The following is a 27,555-nucleotide window of genomic DNA, read 5'->3' on the forward strand; positions in this document are numbered from 1 at the left end:
GTTTTATTAACTCAGGGTTTTAGTAATATAGTCATTCACTTTTATACGAGTTTATTTTTTCAAACCTTCCAAGCCTATTATTTGTATTATTATTTTCTCCTTTACTTACCCATATGACATTTTTGTTATTTTTACAAATAACTCAAGGCAACAAACACACACACACCATGTTCCTTCATCCTCCTGTTTTCCCCACAACAACCAACTTGTGAGCTGAGTTGGGCTGAGAGAGAGAGAGGGAGGGACTGGCCCACTCAGCTTTCATGCCTAAGGTAGTACTAGAACTCACAGTCTCCTGTTTTCTAGCCTGGTGCCTTAACAACTCGGCCAAACGAGCTCATATGGGTAGTCATCGACTTACAACAATTCGTTTAGCAACAACGGCACTGAAAAATGTGACTTATGACAGTTTTTGTAGCATCCCCATCTGCGCACGATCAAAATTCGGATGCTTGGCCATTGGTTCATACTTATGACCGGTGCAACGTCCCGGGGTCACGTGATCCCCTTTTGCGACCTTCCAATGAGCAAAGTCAATGGGGAAGCCAGATTCATTTAACAACCGGGTTGCTTACTTATCAACGGCAGCGATTCACTTAATAACAGAGGAAAGAAAGGTCATAAAATGCAGCAAAACTCCACTTAGCAAAGGTCTCACTTAACAACAAGAATTTGGGGCTCAATAGCGGTCGTAAGCCAAGGGCCCTATCCAACAAAATGGATTTTAATGTGGAGAAAAGCAAATTTTTTTACATTTAGGCAGGAAAAATCAAAGTACAAGTACAGATTTGGCGAGACCTGGCTCAAAAAAATTTGGAGTCCTAGTGGATGATCCCTTGAATATGAGCCAACAATGTATGGCAGCAGCCAAAAAAGCTAAAATACAATCCTAGGTTGTATAAACAGAGGCGTAGAATCAAAATCATGTGAAGTATTAGTAGCGCTTTAGTCACCCCACACCTGGAATACTGTAACCAATTTTGGTAACCATACCAGTGGTGGGTTTAAACCGGTGTTACCATCGGTTCGCTTCACAGGCGTGCATGCCAAACTTGCGCTTCGCGCAAGCTCATTGAATTTCAGAACAGCTGAGGCACGGCAATCCGCTCTGCCACGCCTATCAGCTGGGCTAAAAATGAACGAATATAGGTAGTGTTGTGTCTTGCCCGCCCTCAGAGCAGCCGGGGCCTTCTTACCTGCTCCCGAACACTGAGGAATGTATGCCTCCCGGCCCAAGTCCTGGCTCCATGCCCACACAAACTGCAGAAGAAGGAGCATCTCCCTGCCCCAGCCCTGACTCCATGCCCAGGCAAACGGAGCAGCTAGACCCCTCCCCCTCCTCCACAGCAGGTGAGCCTGAGGAGGTTTACTCTAACAACAGCTGATTGGGTGACCCTCGCATCAGAAGATTGGAGGCGGAGGCAACAGAGGAAGGAGGCAGGCCTTAATGAGTGCTGAGTCATGGAGCCACACCCCATGGCCTATATAAAGGATCTACTTTCTGGCAGTCTCTGAGTCAGGCAAAGTTGAACTTATCTTGCTGAAGTCACTTACTGGTCTCCTAGAGGCAAGCCTGATTCGGATTTCCCTGACCCAGCTGTCAGCGGAGGAGTGGGACACGACAGGTAGGTATAGCGCAGGGACGGGCAGGAGGGCCCAAATGATGGTGGGGACAAACCGGTTTGCTCTCACCTCACCATCCCCGCTACCGGTTCACCCGAACCGGGGATAACCAGTAGCAACCCACTACTGCATCATATTACAAAAAAAAAGAAGATGTTGAGACTTTGGAAAAAATGCAGAGAAGAGCAACTAAGATGATCAAAGGCCTGGAGACCAAAACATATGAAGAACAGCTGCAGGATTGCAGCTAGGCTAGTCTAAAGAAAAGAAGAATTAGGGGTGACATGATAGCAGTATTCCAGTATTTGAGGGGCTGCCACAAAGAAGAGAGGGTCAATTTATTCTCCAAAGCACTGTAGAAACCATGGGCGCTCCATCACCGGATGTTTTCAAGAAGAATCCAGACAGCCACTTATCTGAAATAGTATAGGTTCTCCTTCTAGAAGACCTCCTTCTCCTGGACTAGAAGACCTCCACAGTCCCTTCCAGCTCATTCATTCTAATTTTTAGTATTGAGTGAGCCCATGGCTGACCTCAGTATTGTTATTTAAAGACTGAGAAGGGGAAGAAAAAGCCTGAAATCAGGATAAAATTTCAATAAAGACTTTTATGGAGAAAAACTGAGTCTGAGCTACTATTCCCCTGGTAATTTTCCTACAGTTCACATATAGCGTTTTTGGCTTGTTCAGGATGGGATGGAAGTCCAATTTTAAATGGCTCTGTAATTTCTGTTCAATCGCGAGCCAGGGTGGCTTAGTGGTTAGAGTGAGGTACTGCAGGCTACTTCTGCTGACTGCCGACTGCCGGCTGCCTGCAATTTGGCAGTTCAAATCTCACCAGGCTCAAGGTTGACTCAGCCTTCCATCCTTCCGAGGTGGGTAAAATGAGGACCCAGATTGTTAGGGGCCAAGAGCCTGACTCTGCAAACCGCTTAGAGAGGGCTGTAAAGCGGTATATAAGTCTAAGTGCTATTGCTATTGTTTTGAGCCAGGTTAGAAAACGTTGGCTTGAAGGAACACAAAAACTCGCAGCAAAGTGCAGATGGCCAGAGATTTCAGCAAGAAACATTGGTATCCCTTGACTTAAAACCCTTCCAAGTTCCAGCAGCAGTCCAAAAAGTGACATATGACTTTCACACTTACGACTGTTGCAGACATCCCCATCCGAATTCAAGTGCTTGGCAACTGGCATGTACTTATGACAGTTGTACTGTCCTGGGTTCAGGCGATACGCCTTTTGTAACTTTTCCCAGCTGACTTCCCTTGACAAGCAAACTCAAATGGGGAAAGCCGGATTTGCTCAATGACCGTGCGATCCACGTAACAACGCCAGCGATTCCCTTAACAACTGGGGCAAACAAAAGAACATCAAACGAGGCCCCTCTCCCTTAACAGCTGCCTCGCTTTAGCAACGGGAAACGTTGGGCTCAAATGTTGTGGCCGTAAGTCGAGGGATGCCTGTAAACCACACAAAGCCAGGTATTGATTCACGTATTCTGTCAGGTACTCACAACACACACACACACACACACACCCAAAAAAAAAAACTTTGCCAGGGGCTATTTTGACAGGCAGGTGAACATGAAAAAAGTTTGCACCCCAACATTTACATCTCACCTAGTTTCATCCCCATTTGCTTTTTTGTCCTCGTTGTCATATATACATTTTGTGCCCCCTCTTCAGTTCTATGTATTTCTTCTCTTCCTAGCTTCCCCCAAAAAAGTCCCTTTTCTCTGCAGTCCAATGAACTCCATCAAAGTTATCTCTGTCAGGAAAGGTTTCACCCATAAAGGAGGAGATTTGTAGCTCAGGGTTGACATGAGGAGGTTTCCTTGGTAGTCTCTGACTTTGCTTGTTTTCTTGCAAACGTTTCATGACCCAAGCGAGGTAACGTCATCACTAACGCTAGCACTGATGATGTTACCTAGCTGGGTCATGAAACGTCTACAAGAAAACAAGCAAGCTCAGAGAGCACCAGGGACCCTCTCCAGGTCCACCGAGTTAGCTAGAGGAGAAACCCGTTCAGAAATGAAAAGATGCCTTTTCCCACCAGCCCTGGTAGTCATTTATATGAAAGTATTAAAGTGTGACTTTATCTACCATGTGTGTCTCTTCTTCCCTTTCCCCCTTTTTTTTTCCTTTTCTCTTTCATATTTTATTATAGTGATGGATCGTTTCCTTACGACTCTGTTCCTTGGCAACAAAACAGTAACCAACCACCAGGGTCCCTATCGGTGGTCACGACAGTATGGGGTGTGACTAACACATCACAGAGCCAGGTAAGTATCTTTCCGGAAATCTTGTCTCCGTTTCTGTTTTTTGTTTTTTTTCAAGGATGGTCAGATTGACTCCTCCCCTGTCCCCCAAAGGCTGAGCAATGTTTGGTTAGGGCAGGAGTCAGCAACCTGCGGCTCTGGAGCCGCATGTGGCTCTTTCATCCCTCTGCTGCGGCTCCCTGTCGCCAGTCAGCTCCACAATTGATAGGACTTTCAGTTAGGATAGGTAGAGGGAAAAGGATACCAAGCTAGTGTTTAAGGTTGCCGAAAATCAAAAGAGGGTAGGGGGGTCTCTGCAGGATGCCCCCCCCCTCAAAATGGTTATGCAAAAATCAAACAGAAGAACAAAGGAGAGAGGGAGATCTTTGGGCCTCTCAAAAGAGAGATGATCTTAATATTGTTGGATTAGGGTGTAAGCTTGATTCAACAGGTAACATTGCTCACAATGGAGTGTCCTGTTGCTAGGGTGGTTTGCTGGATTGCTGCTGGCCAGTGCTGCTGGAAGATGCTTGTTTACTGGGACCTGTGCCTTTGAAAAGGCCACGATATAGCTGTATGCTGGATGTTCATTCTGAAATAGAAGTGTCTAACCAGAGATGGGCATCACATAATACAACAACACCGTTGCCCAACACCCAAAACGTGAGCGTGCGTGCCTTCAATGCATGCACACAGCTTCAAAAACCCAGCGATTCACTTGCGCGTGCTCTTCTATGCATGCACGCGGGTTAAAAAACACAGTGATATAGGATAGGATAGTGCCAGGGCACTGGTCATAACTAGCGGTTTGCCCGAAATGGTCCGAACCGCCAGCAGCCTCTACCACTGTGTCTAACTCACAAGGGCTGTGTTTCTAGAACTGTTAAGACATGTCACTCTTTGTAGAGAAGCACTCATTGATGGCCATGATATTTTTAAAGAGTGAAAAGTCTGTAAGTCACTGAAGATTGAATTTTGCTCACCTTTGTTCTGTGGATAGCCAGGGAATGGATGCAAATAGATCAGGCAACACAACCTTTGGGTCATCATCATAAAGTATTGAGACAAGCAATCGAGATTTGGATGCCTGTCTTGTACAGATAATTCCTCTTTCCTACTTGGTGTGGCTTACTCTTAAAGCAGAAACACCTCTTAGATTTTTACTAAGATTTTGCCAAGGGTAAAACTCGTGTGATTTTGGACACAGGTTAATAATGTTCCCCCCTGAGATTGCTGTAAGACCGGAAGTTGTTCTCTCTTAGACTCGTCTGACGTTCTCTTCTTTATTTCACAATTCTGTTTACTCCACTGCAAAATTGAACCTCGATAATTGACAGTGTCTATTGTGTGCATATTAAACTTAAGCAAGCCACCAAGAGACCAATTATTGGGAGGGCTGAATCCAAGCAAGGCTGCGATCTTGGATTTTACTGATCTGGCTGTATATACAGTATATCGCAGAAGTGAGCACACCGTCTCACATTTTGTAAATATTTAAGAAAGATATTTTCATGTGACACTGAAACACTGAAGAAATGACACTTGGCTACCATGTAAAGTAGTGAGTATACAGCTTGTATAACAGTATAAATGTGCTGCCATGAGGTGCCATGTTGAACTTCCGGTGACCAGTATGAGACAGTGAGAACGATAACACTAAATTTAACACACTTGTTCCCCCTTCACACCTGAGACCTTGTACCACTAACGAGTCACATGACACTAGGGTGGGAAAATGGCTACTTGGGCCTCATTTGGACATTATCACTTAGGGGTGTATTCCCTTTTGTTGCCATCAGTTTAGACATTAATGGCTGTGTGTTGTGTTGTTTTGAGGGGACAGCACATTTACACCGTTATACAAGCCGTATACTCACTATTTTACATTGTAGTCAAGTGTCATTTCTTCAGAGTAAGTTATGGCTTAGAAGAAGAAGACCCAAAGGTGCTTTTACTAAAATGCAACTAGTCTGTCTTGATTTATTTATTTTTTGCTTAAAAACATAAAGGTTTTCAAACACACACACAAAAAAAACCCCTAAGAAAGTCCTTTGGAAAAAGCACTTTTGGGACAACCATGACCTGTATGATTGAGAAGTTCCATCAAAGAAAAGAAGAAGAAGAAAGAAAAAAACCACTCAGTGTGTTGGCTTCAGGGGTTTATGGTCCAGTGTTGTCACCATTGATGGTATCTCTCTTTGGTCCAACGGAGTTGAACAAGTTGTAAAGAAGTTAACCAAGGCGTCCATGGAGATTCTTAATCATACAGGTCATGATTGTTCCAAAAGTGCTTTTTTTCAAAGGCCAATTGGACTTTCTTGGGTTTCTCCTTGACTTTCTCTTCCTAGAAGGGTCTTCAGTTCATGATGAACTTCTTGGATGAGAAGAGAAAAGTTTTCAAGAAAAAAAAAACACCTAAGAAAGTCCAGTTACCTTTTGAGAAGCATCTTTGGGACAAGCCAAGCAAGGGCCTTATCCCAATGCTTCTATCCCCACCAAAACCATTACTTTGGTGATCCACCCTTCCATTTTTTATCCTCTTCTCAAATAAGAAGGGTGTCGTGTCCCACCCCCCACGCCGACGAATGAGTCAAGGAAGTCCGTGACAAACTTGGCAACGAAGCCTCTGCAGCTTGCAAAGTTCCTTCGAGATTTATCAGGGCAGGCAGGAGTCCAAGTTGTGACTTCAGGGATAGGGTCCCGTATCAGCAAACTCGATAAGACTTTGCTTGACTCAAGGTTGGAATGCCAAAAGCAGGTCCTTTATATAGGCTGTGGGGTGTGGCTCCATGACTCAGCATTTATCCAGGCCTGCCCCACCCCTCCTTCTGCTGGTGTCACCTCTCAGATCTCCGGAAGCGAGGGTCCTCCTACGCTGAATTATCTTCAGCTGGATCTGCTGGCAGCTTCTGGGAAAGGGAGGGGTCAGAGGGAGTAGGGCCAAGTAATTCCAGCACCTGGCTGCCTTCCTGCTCTGATGGCTGAGCCAAAGGAACACACGCTGTACGAGTGAGGTTTATCGGGCTTGTCCTCCCACTCCTGGAATCCTCTCTGGGCCTGGGGCCAGGGCCGGGGGCTTGAAGCATGACAGGCCATTCATCTTCATTATCAGACTCGGAGTCTGATAAAAGGCCCGGTTGGAGATGGGAGGGGCCCGGCTGAGGAGGGGAGGGAGGACGGGTCACAACAAAGGGACAAATCCTTAAAATCGCTACCGTTGCTTGTATGGATCTTCTCTTAAGATGTCACCTTCCCTTTCAACCAGGTGCTGGGAAATCCCATGGCTAACGCTAACACAGCTATGAACCCAGCAGGCAACCCCATGGCTTCTGGGATGACAGCCAGCAATCCTGGCATGAATTCCCCTCAGTTTGCAGGACAGCAGCAGCCCTTCTCGGCCAAGGCCAGCTCCAATCAGTCCTACATTCAACAAAGCATGTACGGACGGCCCAACTATCCCGGCAGTGGAGGCTTTGCGGGAAGGTAAGGCTGGAACACAGATTGTCCATTCCATGCTGGCTTAGAAGGGGCTTAGAGAAAGGGGTCAGGAGCCATGAGAACGTGATGGGAATTGAGTTGGGGTTCATCGGGACCGTTCCTTTCTGTCTTCATCACCGAAAACAGAGAGGTAAAACTTGGAAAGGCAATTTTCAAAAACATGCAGGATAATGTTGAAATGTTGATCATGCTGATAATTTGAAAAGTCTTCTTAAAGGCCTATGGATGGAAAATCCTGAAACATCCCCGCGACAAGCACAGGGACCCTCATTTTCATGTTAAAATTCCCTGCGTTACATTACTCCTGGCCCCAAATGCAAACTAGGAGAATAACAGAGTTGGAAGGGACCTTGGAGGTCTTCTAGTCCAGGGATCTCCAACCTTGGTCCCTTTAAGACTTGTGGACTTCAACTCCCAGAGTCCCTCAGCCAGTCCACAAGTCTTGAAGGGACCAAGGTTGGAGACCCCTGTTCTAGTCAAACCCCTATACTATATTAGACAAATGGTTGTCCAGTCTCTTCTTAAAAACCTCCGGTGATGGAGGATCCACAGCTTCTGAAGGAAAACCGTTCCACTGATTAATCAATCTCACAGTCCACAAATTTCTCCTTAGTTCTAGGTTGCTTCTCTCCTTGACTAGTTTCCACTCATTGCTTCTTGTCCTGCCTTCTGGTGCTTTAGAGAATAGGTTGACTCTCTCTTCTCTGTGGCAGCCCATTAGATATCGGAACACTGCTATCATCACCTTTAGTCCTTCTTTTCGTTAAACTAGAGATATCTAATTCCAGCAACCGTTCTTTATACGTTTTAGCCTCCAGTCCCCTAATCACCTTTGTTGCTCTTCTCTGCACTCTTTCCAAAGTCTCAACACCTTTTTTTATATCATGGTGACCAACACTTGATGCAATATTCCAAGTCTGGCCTTACCAAGGCATTATAAAGTGGTACTAACACTTCACATGATCTTGATTCTATTCTATTCTATCTTCTGGTTGCTTCCAGAAGTTATGGGTGCTCCATTACTGGAGGTTTTTAACAAGAGATTGGACAACCATTTGTTGAAATGGTCTACAGTCTCCTTCTTGAGCTTGGGCTAGAAGACCTCCAAAGTCCTTTCCAACTCTGTTATTCTGTTACATCATCTCCATAGTTTGCCAGAGCCAGAGGCAAACCCACTCCGAATTGAACCCCCAATAACCACCTCTCCATGATATGTTCTCTTCATGTCTTACATGGACAATGATTTATATGTTTTAGCCTCCAATCTCCTAATCATATTTATTGCGCTCTTTCTAGAGTTTTGAGATCCTTTTTCTATCATGGAGACCAACACTGGATGCAGTATTCCAAGTGTGGTCTTAGCAAGGCACTATAAAGTGGCATCAACATTCCACGTGATCTTGATTCTATCCTTCTGTTGATGCAGCCTAGGATCGTATTGGCATTTTGGTGACTCAAACGCCGATGTCTGTCAATTTGATTTCTCTCCCTCAGCTATCCAGGAGGTCCTAATAATCCTGCGGGAATGGGGATGCCGCCACACACCCGACCCCCTGCCGATTTCACTCAACCAGCTGCTGCTGCCGCAGCTGCGGCTGTCGCCGCCGCTGCCGCCACTGCCACAGCTACAGCTACCGCAACTGTTGCAGCGCTGCAGGAAACCCAAAACAAAGACATGAATCAATACGGACCGGTAAGCGTGCCAGTTTATGTCCATCATGGGGGTGGGATTTTTCATTCTCATGGTGTTTGGGTAGAAGTAGAGATCATAGAGGGGGTATGATGGCCTGAGCGGGTTAAAGATGCCGAGCTTGTCAGCTGGAGAACTGAGGTTCGAGACCCGAGCTCTGCACAATGACTAAGTTCCCATCCTGCTCCGTCTCCTGCCCACCTGGCAATTCGAAAGCATTTAGATGCGAGTAGATTAATAGGTACCACTTTGGTGGGAAAGTAACGGCATTCTGTATGCCTTTGGAGTATAGCCATTCTAGTCACGTGGCCAGAGACATTGTCTTTGGATAACACTGGCTTATTGGCCAAGAAACAGATGAACACCGTGCCCTAGACTCAGACAAAGACTGACAGGGAAAACATTTGCTTTTAGAGATCATAGGGATGAAATCCAGCCTGGTTTGGGTAAGTTCATCCTGAGGGGATGGCTGTCCCCCTTCCCCCCAAAAAAGTATAACTTATTTCTCTTTTAAAAGAAAAGGGGTAGGTACATCTTTTGCATAAGGCCAAAGATTCACAGGTTTGAAGTTTAATGCTGCAAGAGCCATAAGGGAGAGTAAGACTAGGTAGCTGTGCAATTTGTTTTTGTTTGTTTGTTTCTTTGCTCGTTTGTTTTGAAAAAAAAACCATGCAGATGTGCTGATGATATCTGGCTGCTGGTTCAAACAAGGGCAGAGGCTGAAATGGTTTTGAACGGGACCTTTTGAAGTTTTCCAAAGAAGCTCGCTATATACCAGACGAACCTTTTTGGCACCAAGTGCCCAAACCAGAACGCTTGTGCATGTGTGCTTGTGTGTGCGCCGGACTGCCAAAAACACGAAGACCAGCTGGCCGGTGCATGCATTCCTGGTTTTTGGCCATTTTGGAGGCCATTTGCAGGCCATTTGGGGGGCCATTTGCAGGCCGTTTTGGGGGCCCTTTGAGGCTGTTTTTTTGGCCATTTTCAGTCCATTTTTCAGGCTGTTTTCATGCCAAAAACGGCCCAGAAAATGGCCCCCAAAAATGGAGTGAAAGTGGCCCTGAAAACAGTGTGAAAACAGCCCAAAAAATAGCCTGTTTTTTGGCTGTTTTCAGGCCATTTTCCAGCTCTCTGGCACCCACGAAGAGCAGCTGGTGACGGTACGGGTGCCCACAGAGAGGGCTCTGTGTGCCACTCTGGCATGCGTGCCATAGATTCGCCATCGCGGCTACATACCCTTATCAGACAGGATGAATTTCATAGTGAAAGTCCACCATGACAGAAATTATAAAGACAAAGTAAAAGATAAAGAATCATAGGGCTGGAAGGGACCTTAAGAGGTCTTCTGGTCTAACCCTCTGCTCAAGGAAGGAGTCCTTGTGCCGTCCACACAAATGTTTGTCCGTTAAAAACCTCCAGTGATGGAGCATACACAACTCCTGGAGGCAAACTGTTGCATTGATTAATTGTTCTCGCTGTCAGGAAATTCCTCCTTATTTCCAAACTGATTGTCCTCTGATGGGCTTCATCCATTGCTTCTTGTCCTGCCCTCAGGTGCTATGGATAATAAACCACTATTAATAGAAATGAAATGTTGGCTTACTTTCAAGTTGACTTAACCACTGGTAGTTTCTTATCTATGACTACATACTATCAATCTCATGTCCTTGTCTTTTTCCCAGATTTTTCCCCCTTTTACATCTTAGACTAGAAGTAAAAAAAACTAGAGCTGTGATTACGAACCTAGGGCACACATGCCAGAGGTGGCACGCAGACTCTGTGGGGTTGCGCACCGTCACCAGCTGCTCTTCTACTTTCCGGTCTTCGCCAGCGCCAGAGTGCTGGAACACGGCCTGAAAATGTCCAAAAACCAGGCCATTTTTCAGGCCTTTTCCAGGCCATTTTTTGGGCTATTTTCAGGCTGTTTCTCAGGCTATTTTCAGGCATTTTGGGGGGCAGTTTTTGGCCCGGAAAATGGCCTGAAAACAGTCCCAAAATTTCCTGGAAAATGGCCTAAAAACAGCCTGAAAACAGCCCAAAAATGGCCTGGAAAATGGGCTGAAAACAGCCTGAAAATGGCCCAAAAATGGCTTGAAAATGGCCTAAAAACAGCCCAAAAATGGCCTGAAAACAGCCCGAAAATTGCCTGGAAAATGGGCTGAAAACAGCCTGAAAATGGCCCGAAAATGGCTTAAAAACAGCCTGAAAACGGCCCGAAAACGGCCCCAAAAATGTCCTGGAAAATGGCCTAAAACAGTCCCAAAATGGCCTGGAAAATGGCCTAAAAACAGCCTGAAAACAGCCCAAAAATGGCCTGAAAATGGCCTGGGAAATGGCCTGGAAAATGGGTTGAAAACAGCCTGAAAATGGTCCAAAAATGGCTTGAAAATGGCCTAAAACCAGCCCAAAAATGGCCTGAAAACAGCCCAAAAATGGCCTGGAAAATGGGCTGAAAACAGCTTGAAAATGGCCCAAAAATGGCTTAAAATCAGCTTGAAAACGGCCCCAAAATGGCCCGAAAACGGCCCCAAAATGTCCTGGAAAATGGCCTAAAAACAGCCTGAAAATGGCCCCAAAATGTCCTGGGAAATGGCCTAAAAACAGCCTGAAAACGGCCCAAACGCCCCAAAATGTCCTGGAAAATGGCCTAAAACAGTCCCAAAATGGCCTGGAAAATAGCCTGAAAACAGCCTGAAAACAGCCCAAAAATGGCCTGAAAATGGCCTGGAAAATGGCCTGGAAATGGCCTGGAAAATGGGTTGAAAACAGCCTGAAAATGGTCCAAAAATGGCTTGAAAATGGCCTAAAACCAGCCCCAAAATGGCCTGAAAACAGCCCAAAAATGGCCTGGAAAATGGGCTGAAAACAGCTTGAAAATGGCCCAAAAATGGCTTAAAATCAGCTTGAAAACGGCCCCAAAATGTCCTGGAAAATGGCCTAAAAACAGCCTGAAAATGGCCCCAAAATGTCCTGGAAAATGGCCTAAAAACACCCTGAAAACAGCCCGAAAATGGCCCGAAAATGGCCTGGAAAATGGGCTAAAAACAGCCTGAAAACGGCTCGAAAACGGCCAAAAAAATGGCCAAAAGACAGACATGCATGCGCCGGCCAGCTGGTCTTCGGGTTTCCGGTGCTCTGGCATTCGTGCATGGAAGCGCATGCACCTGCGTTCCGATTTGAGCACTCGGTCCCAAAAAGCTTCGCCATCGCTGCACTAGAGGAATAAAAAGATTTCCCATTTCTGCTCAAAATATTAAGCAGCTTTTGGAGATAAGCCAAGATCAGCTAAACGAACAAAAAGGCAAGCGTTCCCTTCAGGTCAAGCCTGGCTTGTGATGACTTCATATAGTCCTCCACTTACGACAGTTCATTTAGTGACGGCTCAAAGCTACAGGGGCGGTGAAAAAAAGTGATTTAGGACCGTTTTCCACACTTACGACCGTTGCAGCATCCCCGTGGTCACGCGATCCAAATTCAGGCACTTGGCAACTGGCTCATATTTATGACGGCTGCTATGTCCCGGGGTTTCATGATCCACTTTTGCGACCTTCTGACAAGCAAAGTCAGCAGGGAAGGCCAAGTTCACTGAACAACCGTGTTCCTAACTTAACAACTGCAGGGATTCACTTAACAACCGTGGCAAGAAAGCTCGTCAAATGGGGCAAAAATTCACTTTACAGATGTCTCACTTAGCGACCGATATTTGGGACTCCGTTGTGGTCGTTAAGTCGAGGACTTCCTGTATACGTTTGTTTCTAGACTAATACAGGATACGATATAAGAATTCATTCTTTTATTTTGTAATATTACCCTTTTTCATTCTATTTAATATTATTCTTGTTCTCATTTGTTGGTATCTAGAAATAGTATTAGGGTCTATCTCTGCTGGTAAATTGAAAAAGAAAACATTATGCCATTTTTTAAATTATATTGCAACTCCATAAACTACAGCCCACTTAAAAATAGGTTCTGTTCGTGTTTTTAAACAACTCTTTTATTTTTATTTAGAACCTTACTAAGTAACCCCTGCTTTTTAATGAATACCTTAAATCTCTCTAAATGCACTGAACTTTATTGTCCTGATTTATAGCTATTATCTCCATCTGTGTTTTAATTCCTGCAAATTATTGATACTTAATGCTTTTTCTAACTTTAGAACAGGGTTAATTGTATCTGTGAATATTAATGCAAAATAATCTGCATCGAGACAAATCTGTTTTATTTTGTTCCTTTCATATTCATTCAGTTATAATTATTTATCTAATTATAACTTCCAGTAATTGCAAACATATTAGAGGGCAGATAACTAGAAATAGGTTTATCTGCTATGTTCATGTGACTAATTAAACTTTGCAATTTGCCATTATTCTCAGTTTCAGCCAGTATGGTCTTGTGGTTAAGCCATTAGGCTAGAGATTGTGAGTTCTAGTTCCTTTATAAGCAGAAAACTAGGTGGGTGACTTTGGACCAATCCCCAGGAGACTCTGAATTCTAGTCCAGCCTTAGGCATGAAAGCTGACTGAATGATTTTAGGCCAATCACCAGGTTTCTGTTAGTTGTAGTCCCACCTTAGTCATGAAAGCCAGATGGATGACTTTGGGCCAGTGGTAGGCTGCTGCCGGTTTAACAACTGGTTCGCCCAGCACTAAAAATGTGAGCATGCACCTTCCGCCCATTTTAACGGCTTCAAAAACACAGCAATATAAGACGGGATAGTGCCGGGGCCAGTGGGCAGACCCATCCCCAGGTTGCAACTACAAGCTGTCTGAACTGGCAGCAGCCCACCTCTGCTTTGGGCCAATCACCAGGAGTCAGTGAGTTCTAGCCCCGCCTTAGGCATGGAAGCTGACTGAATGATTTTAGGCCAATCACCAGGTGTCTGTGAGTTATAGTCCCACCTTAGTCATGAAAGCCAGATGGATGACTTTGGGACAGTGGTGGGCTGCTGCTGGTTTAACAACCAGTTCGCCCAGCAGCAAAAATGTGAGTGCGTGCCTTCCGCGCATGTGCACAGCTTCAAAAACACAGCGATATAGGATGGGATAGTGCTGGGGCAGGTGGGCAGGCCCACCCGCAGGTCGCAACTACCGGTTAACCCAAACCGGTCTGAACCAAAAGCAGCTCCCTCTGCTTTGGGCCTATCACCAGGAGATTGTGAGTTCTAGTCCTGCCTTAGTCATGAAAGCCAGCTGGGTGACTTTGAGCCAATCACTAGGAGTCAGTGAGTTCCAGTCCTGCCTTAGCCACAAAAGCCAGCTGGATGACTCTGAGCCAGTCATTCTCTCTATCAGCCCAATACACCTCACAGGGTTGTCATTGCTGGAGAATGAGGAAAGAGTATTAAGAATTAGCTGTGCTTGCCACTCGTTATTTATAAAAAGTTGAAATAAAGAATTGTTCATTATATAGAAAAAGAGGTAGCACCAACTGATGTATAGAATGGCGTCCTTTTATTACATCAACCCAGATGTAATAATTTCATAATCGGGAATCACCAGGGAAATTGATCTCTATGATTTTAGATAATCAAACTTGATTTTCAAAGGTTGTAATTTTTAAGAGTTCAATAACGATGCTTATCTGCCTCTGGGGTATATTTTAATCCCGTTCTATATTGGAAGAGTTGTTGTTGTTTAATTCATGGGGGTCTCCTTTATTTCTTCTTGGAGGTGTAGAGGGGCTTGTTACTAAAAGGACAGCAACAATTTTATAAATTGTATCAATAAGACGTAATTAGCTGATGTACAGCATCACTTTCGTTTATTTTTCGCTTGTTCACTTCATCATCCCTTGCCTATTTTCCAGAATTCTTTTCTTTTAAAAAAGAAAAGGAAAGGAAAGAAAAAAGTTTAGATTTGATACGTTGGGCTCATCTCAGTTGACCTCAGAAAGGATTTTGAAAAGAAATTACAGAGGAATTAGAAGCTCTATCCCAGATCAGAGAGAGAAGGGAAGTTAATGCCAAAGGGGAAAGCAGAGGACCGCATTTAGCCTAGGAAACATTTTTGTTTAAAATGTTGTGGTTTGTAAAGAGACTTCAGAGAGCCGGGGTGGCGCAGTGGTTAGAGTGCAGTACTGCAAGCTACTTCTGCTGACTGCCGGCTGCCTTCAACTCGGCAGTTCAAATCTCACCAGGCTCAAGGTTGACTCAGCCTTCCATCCTACTGAAGTGGGTAAAATGAGGACCCAGAATGTTGGCGGTCATAGGCTGACTCTGTCAACCGCTTAGAGGGGAGTGTAAAAGCTCTATGAAGCGGTATATAAGTCTATATCAGGGATCGGCAACCTTAAACACTCAAAGAGCCACAAAGGGCCGGGATAGCTCAGGCTGGTAAAGAAGCCTGTTATTAGAACACAGAGCCTGCAATTACTGCAGGTTCAAGCCCGGCCCAAGGTTGACTCAGCCTTCCATCCTTTATAAGGTAGGTAAAATGAGGACCCAGATTGTTGGGGGGGCAATAAGTTGACTTTGTAAAAAATATACAAATAGAATGAGACTATTGCCTTATACACTGTAAGCCGCCCTGAGTCTTCGGAGAAGGGCGGGATATAAATGTAAAACCAAAAAAAAAAAAAGGTCCTAATTGGAAGCCCCCTGTTCAATTCTGGAGCAAACCAGAAGTCCAGTTCCCCCCACCATAGAATCTCCTCCTAGCGCAGCATCCTTTTTCCTCTACCTGTCCTAACCGAAAGTCCTATCAATTGTGGAGCCAACCGACGACAGGGAGCCACAGCAGAGGGATGGAAGAGCCACATGAGGCTCCAGAGCCACGGGTTGCTGATCCCTGGTCTAAGTGCTATTGCTATTTTCACTCCCTGTTCAGCCAGATCTGCAGAAGGCTTGTGAAAATTGGGGGGGGGAAAGGAAAATTAAAACAACAGCAAAAAATATATTTCAACAGCAGAATTTAAAAGACCGGTTCTTTCCCAAATAGGCCTCCTTGTCCGTTACCTTTTCAAATCCCAGTAGCAATGATGGATCTCCCAAAAAGAACCACCCCTGGAGAAAAAAAAATGCGACAGATCTCCGATTCCCCCTCCCGCACGGCTCCCCTTCCCCTTTTAAACCCTTTTATGTCGCATTTTTATATTCTTTTTTTTTTCTTCTTCTTCTTCTCCTTCTTCTGTTGAAGGTTTGTTCCTCTTTCCAGATGGGTCCGGCACAGCCTTACAACAGCCAGTTCATCAACCAGCCTGGCCCTCGCGGTCCCGCTTCCATGCCAGCCAACCTGAACCCGGCATCCATGGGGGCAAACATGACGCCTTCCAATATGAGCGGGCCACCCATGGGCATGAGCCAGGCCAGACCTCCAGGAATGAGCCCTTTCAGCCACGGGCAGAGGATGCCGCAGCAAGCTTACCCTGGTCCACGTCCCCAGTCGTTACCCATGCAAGGCATGAAGAGAACATATCCTGGAGAGGTGGGTATCGGGGGTTCAATGCGGAGTGGGGTTTGCTTCTGTCTCCTGCAAACTATGGAAATTATATAAGAGAATAAAAGAGTTGGAAGGGATCTTGGAGGTCTTCTAATCCAGCCTCCTGCTCAAGCAGGAGACTCTACACCAGGGGTCGGCAACTTTCAACACTCAAAGAGCCATTTGGACCCGTTTCCCACGGGAAAAAACAACAACACCTGGAGCCACAAAGGACCTAACCGGAAGCCCCCCATTCAGTTCTGGAGCTGACAGGAAGTCCGGTTCCCCCACCATAGAGTCTCCTCCTAGTGCAGCATCCTTTTTCCTCTACCTGTCCTAACTGAAATCCCTATCAATAGTTGAGCTGACCAGAAAACCCACCCCTTGCCATAGAGTCTCCTCCTGGCGCACCATGCTTCCTCCCCCACCCCCCAAAACTGGAAGGTCCTCTCAACATTTTGGCTCTGACCAGTAACAGGGAGCCGCAACAGAGGGATGAAAGAGCCACATGCGGCTCCAGAGCCGTGGGTTGCTGACCCCTGCCCTATAGCATTTCAACAAATGGCTGTCCAATCTCTTCTTGAAAACCTCCTGCGATGGAGCACTCTGGAGGCAACCGCCAGAGGTGTCGTTATAATGTCTATACAGTGTGTGTATTTATGCATGTGTGTGTATTTGGATAGATAGATAGATAGATAGATAGATAGATAGATAGATAGATAGATAGATAGATAGATAGATAGATAGATAGATAGGCAGATAAGGATAGATAGGTAGGTAGACTGGCAGGCAGGCAGGCAGGCAGACAGGCAGACAGACAGACAGACAGACAGACAGATAGATAGATAAGTGGATGGATGAATGCATGGATGGGTGGATGGATGGATGGATGAGATAGATGATAGATTGATGATAGGTAGGTAGGTAGGTAAATAGATAGATAGATAGATAGATAGATAGATAGATAGATAGATAGATAGATAGATAGATAGATAGGCAGGCAGGCAGGCAGGCAGATAGACAGATAGATAGATAAGTGGATGGATGAATGCATGGATGGGTGGATGGATGGATAGATAGATGATAGATTGATAGATAGATAGGTAGGTAGGTAAATAGATAGATAGATAGATAGATAGATAGATAGATAGATAGATAGATAGATAGATAGATAGGCAGGCAGGCAGGCAGACAGACAGACAGACAGACAGACAGACAGACAGACAGACAGACAGACAGATAGATAGATAGATAGATAGATCGATCGATCGATCGATCGATCGATCGATCGATCGATCGATAGATAGATAGATAGATAGATAGATAGGCAGGCAGGCAGGCAGGCAGGCAGGCAGACAGACAGACAGACAGACAGATATTTAGATGACATGCACATACACACACACACACACACACACACACACACGTATACATGTTTGTTTTTGGTCTCTTTCTCTCAACCAGCCAAATTACGGAAACCAGCAGTACGGACCAAATAACCAGTTTCCATCCCAGCCTGGCCAGTATCCTGCTCCCAATGCTCCAAGACCCCTTACGTCGCCCAACTACCCAGCACAGAGAATGCCAAACCAGCAAAGCACGGGGCAGTATCCCACCCCAGCCGTTAACATGGGGCAATATTACAAGGTGAGGCACATGGATCTTCATTTATTTATTTTTTTTAACTCGTTCGCGAGAGTTCATTTTTGCCATTTGGTAAGCTTTAATGGTGGCTGCTATGTTCATGAAAAACTCTTGCACGTTGCATAAGTAACGAAAAACTCTTGCAGCTGGTGTATTGTTTGCATGTTGACCATATATTATTATAAGTATCAATAAAGGAGAATATTTGCAGCTCAGGGTTGAAATGAGATATCCTTGGTGCTCTCTGAGCTTGGTTGTATTCTTACATACGTTTCATAACCCAAACTAGGTAATGCCATCAGTGCTAAAAGGGCGTGGGGAATCCGGAGAGGAGAAGGAGGAGGAGGAGGGAGGACTGTGGGGTCCTCGTTCTCTGAGTTTGGTTGTTTTCTTCCAAACCTTTCATTATCCAACTAGGTAACATCATCCATACTAGCTCAGAAAGCACCATGGACCCCTCATTATTGAATAGAATAGAATAGAATAGAATAGAATAGAATAGAATAGAATAGAATAGAATAGAATAGAATAGAATAGAATTTTTATTGGCCAAGTGTGATTAGACACACAAGGAATTTGTCTTGGTGCATATGCTCTCAGTGTACATAAAAGAAAAGATACGTTCATCAAGGTACAACATTTACAACACAATTGAGGGTCAATATATCAATATAAGTACATTGTAAGTACAAAATCTGTCATCCAAGCCAAGGAGGGCCACATACTCACTACTGTATAAAACAAAAATACATAGCAAGAGTTCCCAGCAGCCTATCCCTGTGAGGTCTGTCTTTGTTGTTGTTGTTGTTAGTTGCAAAGTCATGTCCAAGCCATCACGACGCCATGGGCAATGTTCCTCCAGGCCTTCCTGTCCTCTACCATCCCCTGGAGTCCATTTAAGCTCACCCCGACTGCTTCAGTGACTCCATCCAGCCACCTGGTTCTTTGCCGTCCCTGTCTTCTTTTGCCCGCCATCGTTCCCAGCATTAGGCTCTTCTCCAGTGAGTCCTTCCTTCTCATTAGGAAACTCAAAAGTATTTGAGTTTCCTCTTCAGGATCTGGCCTTCCAAAGAGCAGTCAGGGTTGATCTCCTCTAGGACTGACCGGTTTGATTGCCTTGAAGTCCAAGGGACTCGCAGGAGTCTTCTCCAGCACCAGAGTTCAATTCTTTGGCGCTCAGCCTTCCTTCACAGCCATACATTGTAACTGAGAAAACCATATGCACTTTTGTTGGCAGGGTGATGTCTCTAGACAGCTTTTTAGTACACTGTCTAGATTTTCCATAGCTTTCCTACCTAGGAGCAAGCGTCTTTTAATTTCTTGGCTGCAGTCCCTATCTGCAGTCTCTAGATGTAGGGACATCCAATCCCAGCATGCTCAGCAACGGCCATTGAAGATAAAAGTCTCTTCCAGAGGGAACCCTCATCTCAAGCACAGGAAATGAGGAGTCCAGGCAGTTCAAATGAATAAAGGTTTATCATACAAGTGGCTCAGTGGCTAAGATGCTGAGCTTGTCGATCGAAAGGTCAGCAGTTCAGCTATTCAAATCCCTAGTGCCACATAACGGGGTGAGCTCCCATTACTTGTCCTCGCTTCTGCCAACCTAACAGTTCGAAAGCACGTAAAAAATGGAAGTAGGAAAATAGGGACCACCTTTGGTGGGAAGATAACAGTGTTCGTTTGCCTTTGGCATTGAGTCATGCTGGCCACATGACCACGGAGATGTCTTCGGACAGCGCTGGCTCTTCGGCTTTGAAATGGAGATGAGCACCGCCCCCTAGAGTCAGGAACGACTAGCACATATGTGCAAGGGGAACCTTTACCTGTTTGCTATTTTTACTCGATTAATTTCGTTTCAGCTCGATGGTCAGTTATCTAGCAGAGATGCCGATTTTCGGTCCATTGTGGATTCCGTTAATGTTTAAGGGAAGATGGAGACAATACAGGTGGCCCTCGACTTGTGACAGTTCATTTAGTGACCGTTCAAAGTTACAAAGGCACTGAAAAAAGTGGCTTATGACCGTTTGTCACATCGGACGGCCATTTCAGCATCCCCATGATTGCGTGATCAAAATCTGGACGCTCAGCAACCGATTCACATTTATGACGGTTGTAGCATCCCAGGGTCACTATATCTCCTTCTGCAACCTTCTGACTAGCAAAGTCCATGGGGAAGCCAAAGTCACTTCACAAACCACGTGACTCACAACAGAAAGTGATTCAGTAAACAAGTATGGTGTCAGTGTTCCGACCGATGCCCTAATTAAAGCCAAGCTTCAAAAGAAATCCAGTTATTTATTAGGAGCTTCATGTCAGCATGTTCCAAGTGAGGCCAACTCTAACCTCATGTAATTTATGGCCCAGGCCTGACCCTGTTTCCCCCCTCCTCCCAGGGTATGTCATCAGTCAGATTCGCCAACAAAGCAATTTCAAGGGTTGTAAAGATCACTCCCCTCCGGCCACTATGGGTAACCCTGGTAGACGGCCTTGAAAGAGATGTGTCTGGAATGTGCTTTTGTCTTTGGCTGCCGTGCTGCTTCTACGTAGCTGCAAGTTCACGTTCCCATCCCACTTGCCTATAGCAACTCGAGAGCAGGCCAGCTGAAACATGGCAAGAAAAGCCGTGAGATGGGTCAAAACTCACTTAGCAATTGTCTCGCTCAGCAACACAAATTTTGGGCTCAATTGAGGTCGTAAATCGAGGGCTACCTTTATAGGGAATAAAATAAATCTTCCCACACCATCCATTTCTACTCCGCAGCCGAAAGTCCCTGACCACTGTGATAATTCTGTTCTCTTTCTCTCTCTTTCCAATGGCAACCACCATTTTGCAGCCATCCAGGCCTCTTCCTGTAGCAAATTACCCTCACTCACCTGTTCCAGGAAATCCTACACCACCTATGACTCCCGGCAACAATATGCCACCCTACCTGTCTCCTAATCAAGATGTCAAGCCACCTTTCCCGCCAGACATTAAGCCAAATATCAATGCTCTACCACCACCTCCAAGTAAGTACCAAACCTGGAAGGTCTTTCCGTGATCCTGCTTTCCACTGCATGAAAATTATATGGACTGGTTGAAACATTTGAACCAGAGGTGATGGCTTGTGGATAAAGCATCTTTCAGAAGCATTGCAGACAGTGGCGCAGTGGTTAGAGTGCAGTACTGCAGGTTACTTCTGTCGATCGCCGGCTGCCAGCAGTTTGGCAGATCAAATCTCACCAGGCTCAAGGTTGACTCAGCCTTCCATCCTTCCGAGGTGGGTAAAATGAGGACCCAGATTGTTGGGGACAATACGCTGACTCTGTAAACTGCTTAGAGAGGGCTGGAAAGCACTATGAAGCAGTATATAAGTCTAAGGGCCATTGCTATTGCTATTGACTCAGCCTTCCATCCTTCTGAGGCCATAAAATGAGGACCCAGATTGTTGGGGGCAATACGCTGACTCTGCAAACCACTTAGAGAGGACTGTAAAGCACTGTGAAGCGGTACATAAGTCTAAGTGTTAAGTGCTAAGATCAGCAGGGGGAATTTCTGGGAATGAATCGCACAGAAAGATCAGGTGGTCCTCAACTTACAACAGTTCATTTAGTGACCGTTCAAAATTACAACGGCACTGGAGCTGGAGACTAAAACATCTGAAGAACGGTTGCAGGGTTTAGGTTTGGCTAGTTTAGAGAAAAGAAGGACGGGGAGGGGACATGATAGCAGTCTTCCAGTATTTGAGAGTCTGCCACAAAGAACAGGAAGTCAACCTGTTCTCCAAACCACTAGAAGGCAGGACAAGAAGGAATGGATGGAAACTAATCAAAGAGAGAAGCAACCTTGAATGAAGGCGAAACTTCCTAACAGTGAGGACAATTAACCAGTGGAACAGCTTGCCTCCAGAAATTGTGGATGCTTCATCACTGGAGATTTTAAAGAAGATACTAAGCAGTCACTTGTCTGAAACAGTATAGGTTCCCCTCCTTTGATCAGGGGGCTGGACTAGAAGACCTCCAGGGTCCCTTCCAGCTCTATTCTATTCTAACAGAAAAGTAGTCCACCGTTAACTTTTCTCTCCCTCTTCAATCCCAGCCAGCCATAATGACGAGCTGCGCCTGACGTTCCCCGTGCGAGATGGGGTCGTCTTAGAGCCCTTCCGGTTGGAGCACAACCTGGCGGTCAGCAATCACGTCTTTCACCTGCGGCCGACCGTCCATCAGACCCTCATGTGGAGGTAGGATTGCAACGGGGCGGGATGGGTGGACATCCCAGGATGCCGAAGCAGAGGGGAGCCAAATGGCTCTTTCCTGGGTCAACAGTGGATGGGAAGCTCACTCCCGTTTTGAAGCTAGACCATTAACCAGTGGAACAGCTTGCCTTTAGAAGTTGTAGGTGCTCCGTCACTGAAGGCAGAGGTGGGTTTCAGCAGGTTCTGACCAGTTCTGGAGAACCGGTAGTAAAAATTCTGACTGGCCCCGCCCCCATCTATTCTCTGCCTCCCGAGTCCCAGATGATTGGGAAGAAATGGGGATTTTGTAGTATCCTTTCCCTGCCACACCCACCAAGCTATGCCCACCACCCCATGACACACCCACCAAGCCACACCCACAGAACTGGTAGTAAAATACTTTGAAGCCCACTACTGATTGGAGATGTTTAAGAAGAGACTGGACAGCCACTTGTCTGAAATGGTATAGCAATGATAGCTAACCTTTTCCAGACTGAGTGCCCAAAGCACGCGTGAACCCCCAAAAATCAATGCACGCCCCCCGCGCATGCAGCCTGCCTCCCCGCACTTGCGGGTGCAGCCCCCTTCACACGCCCTGTTCCCCGGACTGCATGCATGGGGGCCACATGTGACCTTCCCCCCTGTGAATGCTCACGTCCGCCGCAATGTGCCCCATCCCCCACGAATGTGCCCGTGGTGACCCGAAAACCAGCTGGCTGGCAGGAGGCTTGCGCACATGTGCAGTGGAGCTGAACTGGGGTGACGGCTCGCGTGCTATCAGAGAGGGCACTGTGTGCCACCTCTGGCCCACGTGCCATAGTTTCACCATCATGGTGGTATAGGGTCTCCTGCTTGAGCCAGTGGTTGGACTAGCAGACCTCCAAGGTCCCTTCCAAATCTTGTTATTTTGCCTTACATATGTAACGAGCAGGTGCTAACAGCAATGCAAACACCTGCCTTCTCTGACAGATCAGACTTGGAGTTACAATTCAAGTGTTACCACCATGAAGACCGGCAAATGAACACTAACTGGCCAGCATCAGTCCAGGTCAGTGTCAACGCAACTCCACTCACCATTGAACGGGGCGACAATAAGACATCGCATAAACCTCTGCACCTCAAGCACGTCTGCCAGCCAGGAAGAAATACAATTCAGATCACGGTCACGGCATGCTGTTGTGTAAGTACCTAATAAGCTGTTCATTCTGTGGTTTGGCGGTTTGGAAATCGCTTTAGATTAAGGAAATGTTCTACCAAAATTTCATATTCAGAGTATTCTTCAGCAGTGTTTCACAGGTTCTTAAGTTCCATTTCTACTAAAGACCAAACTAAGCAAGCTATTTTTTTTTCCAAATTCAGTTTGTATACCATGATCTATTTTTTTTTTAAGTCGAGAGAAACAAACTGCAAACCTATGTTCAGTTGCCACATGAAACGTTTTGCTGAACTCAGCAAAATGTATTTTTCTCTGTGTTGCCTGTGTGCGTATATAGAAATGCACACTCATGCTCCCAAACTAGGACACAGGTCTGTATTTTAAGAACAGAAATTATTAAGATATAAAGAAGAGGGAGTCAACCTAGCCTCCAAAGCCCTGCACTTACCTCGCATCCAAAATGGGCTGCGTGGAGACTCCTGGGAGGGGAGGGGTGGGTGGAGCCAGCTAGGGGTGGGATTTGGAGGTTCTCCAAGCCAGCCATAATGCTACCTACGGGTTCTTGCGAACCCGTAGCAGCCCTCCCCTGAGCTTCCCCCTCTGACTTCTTTCCAACCGCACGAAAAGCAAATGCTCGGATTGAAATGGCCACGGATCCTCTACAGACCACTGATTTTCCCTCCCCCCTTTTCCCCAGTCCCATTTGTTCGTTCTGCAGTTAGTACACCGCCCTTCAGTCCGTTCTGTTCTTCAGGGCCTCTTAAAGAAACGCCTGCTTCCAGCCGAACATTGTATCACCAAAAGTGAGTAGAACTTGTGTGTCAAATTAGCCTGGAAGGCAGACGATGATCTCCATTCGGTCTTGGGACGGTTTCTGCCAAGCCAAGTGTTGTCGTGCTGTTAAAACGGTCCTAAGTATGAATTCTATTATCGCCCCCCCTCCTTTTTTTGTTTTTTTGTTTGTTTGTTTATTTTTGCAACAGTCAAGAGAAATTTTAGCAGCGTAGCCGCCTCTTCGGGCAATGCTCCCCTCAACGGAGAAGACGGTGTGGAGCAGACAGCCATCAAAGTCTCTCTCAAATGTCCCATCACATTCCGACGGATCCAGCTTCCAGCAAGAGGCCACGATTGCAAGCACGTACAGGTGAGCTTCTGTCCCATTCCTGCCAGATGGCGCAACTTTGTATTAGTTTGTTTAACAAATGTGTACAGCACCCATCTAATTGTTAACTACCAATAGTACTAATGCTAAGATTGTCAGGTGCTGTGCTGCCCCACTCAATCCCACATACGTGTCTGTGGTTTTTGGAGAGTTTTATTAATGTTCCTCAGCAGTTCTCTTCATCCGGCTTTGGAACTTCCTGTGGCCTGCCAGCTGCCAGTGGAGCGGGCAGCAGACTCGGAAGATGAGGAGGTTGGGGAGGAACTTGGGCCAGTGCTGGAGTCTCAGGGAGGCTCTGATGGATGCTCTGCATTGGACGCAGAGATAGAGCCAGGGCCGTCCGACATTTCCCAGCCACCAGAGAGGCATCTGCCTTTGAAAGCTGAGATGAGTGAGGAGGAAGAACAGCTGGGGCCTGTTCCAGATGCACGTATGCGCAGAGCTGTTAGGAGAGGTGAACAACGGAGGACAAGGAGTCAGCTCGGGGAGCAAAGCACACATGGATGCTGAATGGACCCGACCTGGCTGGGGAATAAATAGAAGGAAAAGGGAGTGGTTGTCGTAGGAGACAACAGTTCGTATTTCTGAAGATTTTGCTCATTGTGTTTCGTGCCACAAAGACTGCTTGCCAGAACTTAATTTGCAGCCTTTTGGCTGGGAGCTCACAGCAATTATCACAAGAGACTGATAAGGTCTGTTATTGCAGTTAACTCCTTGAAGGACTATTGCTTGGACTTTTCGGTGGGTGAATGCCGTTAATTCACAAGAGGTAAATAAAGAGGTGGTTTTCAGGACAAGGAGTCTGTTTCTTGCTTCTGCTAAGGCTGGATCAGAACAGAACTGTCCCAAATGAAGCCAGCCACAAGCAAGCCCAGTTCAATCCCCCAGGCAATGGCCGATTAGGCCATAAAACAAATAGCAAACTGCTCAAACAAGTAAGTCCAATAAACAAACACAAAGCCCAGGCAAAAACTGAAAGTCCATCTACATTAGCTCACTGGTTATAGAAGTTCAGGGTCTCAAAAGTCAAGTGGGAAACACAAACAAACACACGGCCACGACCCACACATGTCATTCCCTCTGCCTGCCGTGCTAAAGAGCCTCCTGGTGCAGCCCATCAAGAAGGGCCTTCTCCCGAGCAATCTGACAGACTTCCATTTCTCTGCCCTGCATGCTCTGAGAATCCACCAAGGAAGGCAGCTCCTCTGCCTTCTCTTCACTGGCCTGCAAGCTGTCCCCAGCCAAAGCCTGTCATTCTCTTTTTGCTAGCAGTGCAGGGTCAATAATTAACTCCCAGGAATGTGCCAGGAATGAGCTCCTCCACCCTCCAGCCAGCTTCCGAGAAAGAGTCGGAGGAGTCATCCAAGGGAGACATTGCAGGCTCGCAGAATCAGGATCACTCATTAAGTTCCCATTAAGCTGATATATTGCTCATGCCTATGTACAAGAATCTGGTTAACTAACAGTCAGCTCTAAATTGGCGCTAGATAAGAATTAACAGAATTCAAAAGGGACTGTCCATGGATCGCTTGTGGGTGTCAGGGTTCCAAGGAATACCCACAACGAAATAAAGCTCTGAGGCTTGAGGTTCCTCAAAGTTCCAATTTATTAGAGATGTCATGTTGGCACAGCTGGGAAAACCCGAAACTGAAAGCTTCCAGGTTTTCCACACCCAGCTGACAGTTCACAGCCCTGCCCCACACCCACAAGTTCATCACTTTGTCCAATCAACTCTTCACACTCAGTTGGATACAATCTTCAGGCAGTCTACATCAGACGCAGACAAAAGTCCTTGAATACAAAATGTTGTTATGACTAACTTTCTACCGCTCCAACAACAACCCCCTCCCAACTTCCCCAGCTAAAATATGTGGCAGTTAAGAAGCAAAAAGAAAATTGCCTTCCAAAACTGACAGTGGGGATGTAAGGATTCCAGGCTGATTCCTCTCTTGACTCCTCTCCCGCAGGCTCTGCTTGCCTTTCTACTGAAAAAATGCTAATTAATCTGATGCTGAAACCCTAGGAAAACAAATTCATTGTATCTTGGTACATTCAAATGGCCGTCCCCAAAATCTTTTTCAAAACCCTGCTGAGCTTTCTCTGCTTTTTAGTTAACTTTAAACCTAACTTCTCCCAGAAGTAAATGAATTTTCTTTCCGGTTGCTTGACCTTCAACCTCTCTGAGTTCCTATGGGGCTATTTGATGGAGGGATGCTTTTGACACTGTTGAGAGTTCCACATGCACATAACGTGGAATATTCTCCCCCTCGCCACCCCAAAAAAAAAAAAAATCTGCCAGTATTCCTTATGTGTATTTGAGTTCTAATTCCTTAAAACCAGATGGAAGTCTTCTCTACCCATCACTGCAATAGCAATAGCATTTAGACTTATATACCGCTTCATAGTGCTTTTACAGCCCTCTCAAAGCAGTTTACAGAGTCAGCCTATTGCCCCCAATAAACAGGGTCTTCATTTTACCCACCTCGGAAGGATGGAAGGCGGAGTCAACCTTGACCCTGTTGAGATTCAATCTGCCAAATTACAGGCAGCCGGCAGTCCGCAGAAGTAACCTGCAGTACTTCACTCTAACCACTGCACCACCTCGCAATGTTTCCCATCCCAAATCTTAGAACGTGTTTTCAACAGATATGTGCTTGAGGGAACAGCTTTCTTCTCTACGACTTTATATCCTAGTGCAGGGCTTCCCCCACCTGCGAGCCACGGCCTGGCCGTGGGCCACGGCCCATTCTGAACCGGGCTGTGCACAACCAACAGGCAAGGCCATGCGCGCATCCCACCCACCCCAAACCAGTCTGCAAAGCCAGAAAGGTTGGGGACCGTTGTCCTAGTGTTTTCAATGATTAAAACTATTAACTTTCATGTCATAATTTGAAGCATA

General features: G+C 46.0%; 1 protein-coding gene across 7 annotated transcripts in view; it reads left to right on the forward strand.

Annotated features, from left to right (window-relative positions):
* ZMIZ1 (zinc finger MIZ-type containing 1) overlaps positions 1-27,555 on the forward strand; it is a 558,395-nt gene that overhangs the window by 497,558 nt on the left and 33,282 nt on the right. For 5 of the 7 annotated variants that reach the window (XM_058188355.1, XM_058188360.1, XM_058188358.1 and 2 more), the window contains 10 exons: positions 3,787-3,901; positions 7,143-7,360; positions 8,870-9,068; positions 16,199-16,486; positions 17,945-18,127; positions 20,959-21,133; positions 22,203-22,344; positions 23,308-23,518; positions 24,192-24,297; positions 24,478-24,638. In XM_058188355.1, the coding sequence (XP_058044338.1) occupies positions 3,787-3,901; positions 7,143-7,360; positions 8,870-9,068; positions 16,199-16,486; positions 17,945-18,127; positions 20,959-21,133; positions 22,203-22,344; positions 23,308-23,518; positions 24,192-24,297; positions 24,478-24,638 (1,798 nt within the window). The remainder of the gene's footprint in view (positions 1-3,786; positions 3,902-7,142; positions 7,361-8,869; positions 9,069-16,198; positions 16,487-17,944; positions 18,128-20,958; positions 21,134-22,202; positions 22,345-23,307; positions 23,519-24,191; positions 24,298-24,477; positions 24,639-27,555) is intronic. The other 2 variants (XM_058188359.1, XM_058188357.1) reach the window with 1 other exon arrangement.

The sequence above is a fragment of the Ahaetulla prasina genome, chromosome 6 (genome assembly GCF_028640845.1).
Source record: "Ahaetulla prasina isolate Xishuangbanna chromosome 6, ASM2864084v1, whole genome shotgun sequence".
In the NCBI taxonomy this organism is placed as follows: Eukaryota; Metazoa; Chordata; class Lepidosauria; order Squamata; family Colubridae; genus Ahaetulla; species Ahaetulla prasina.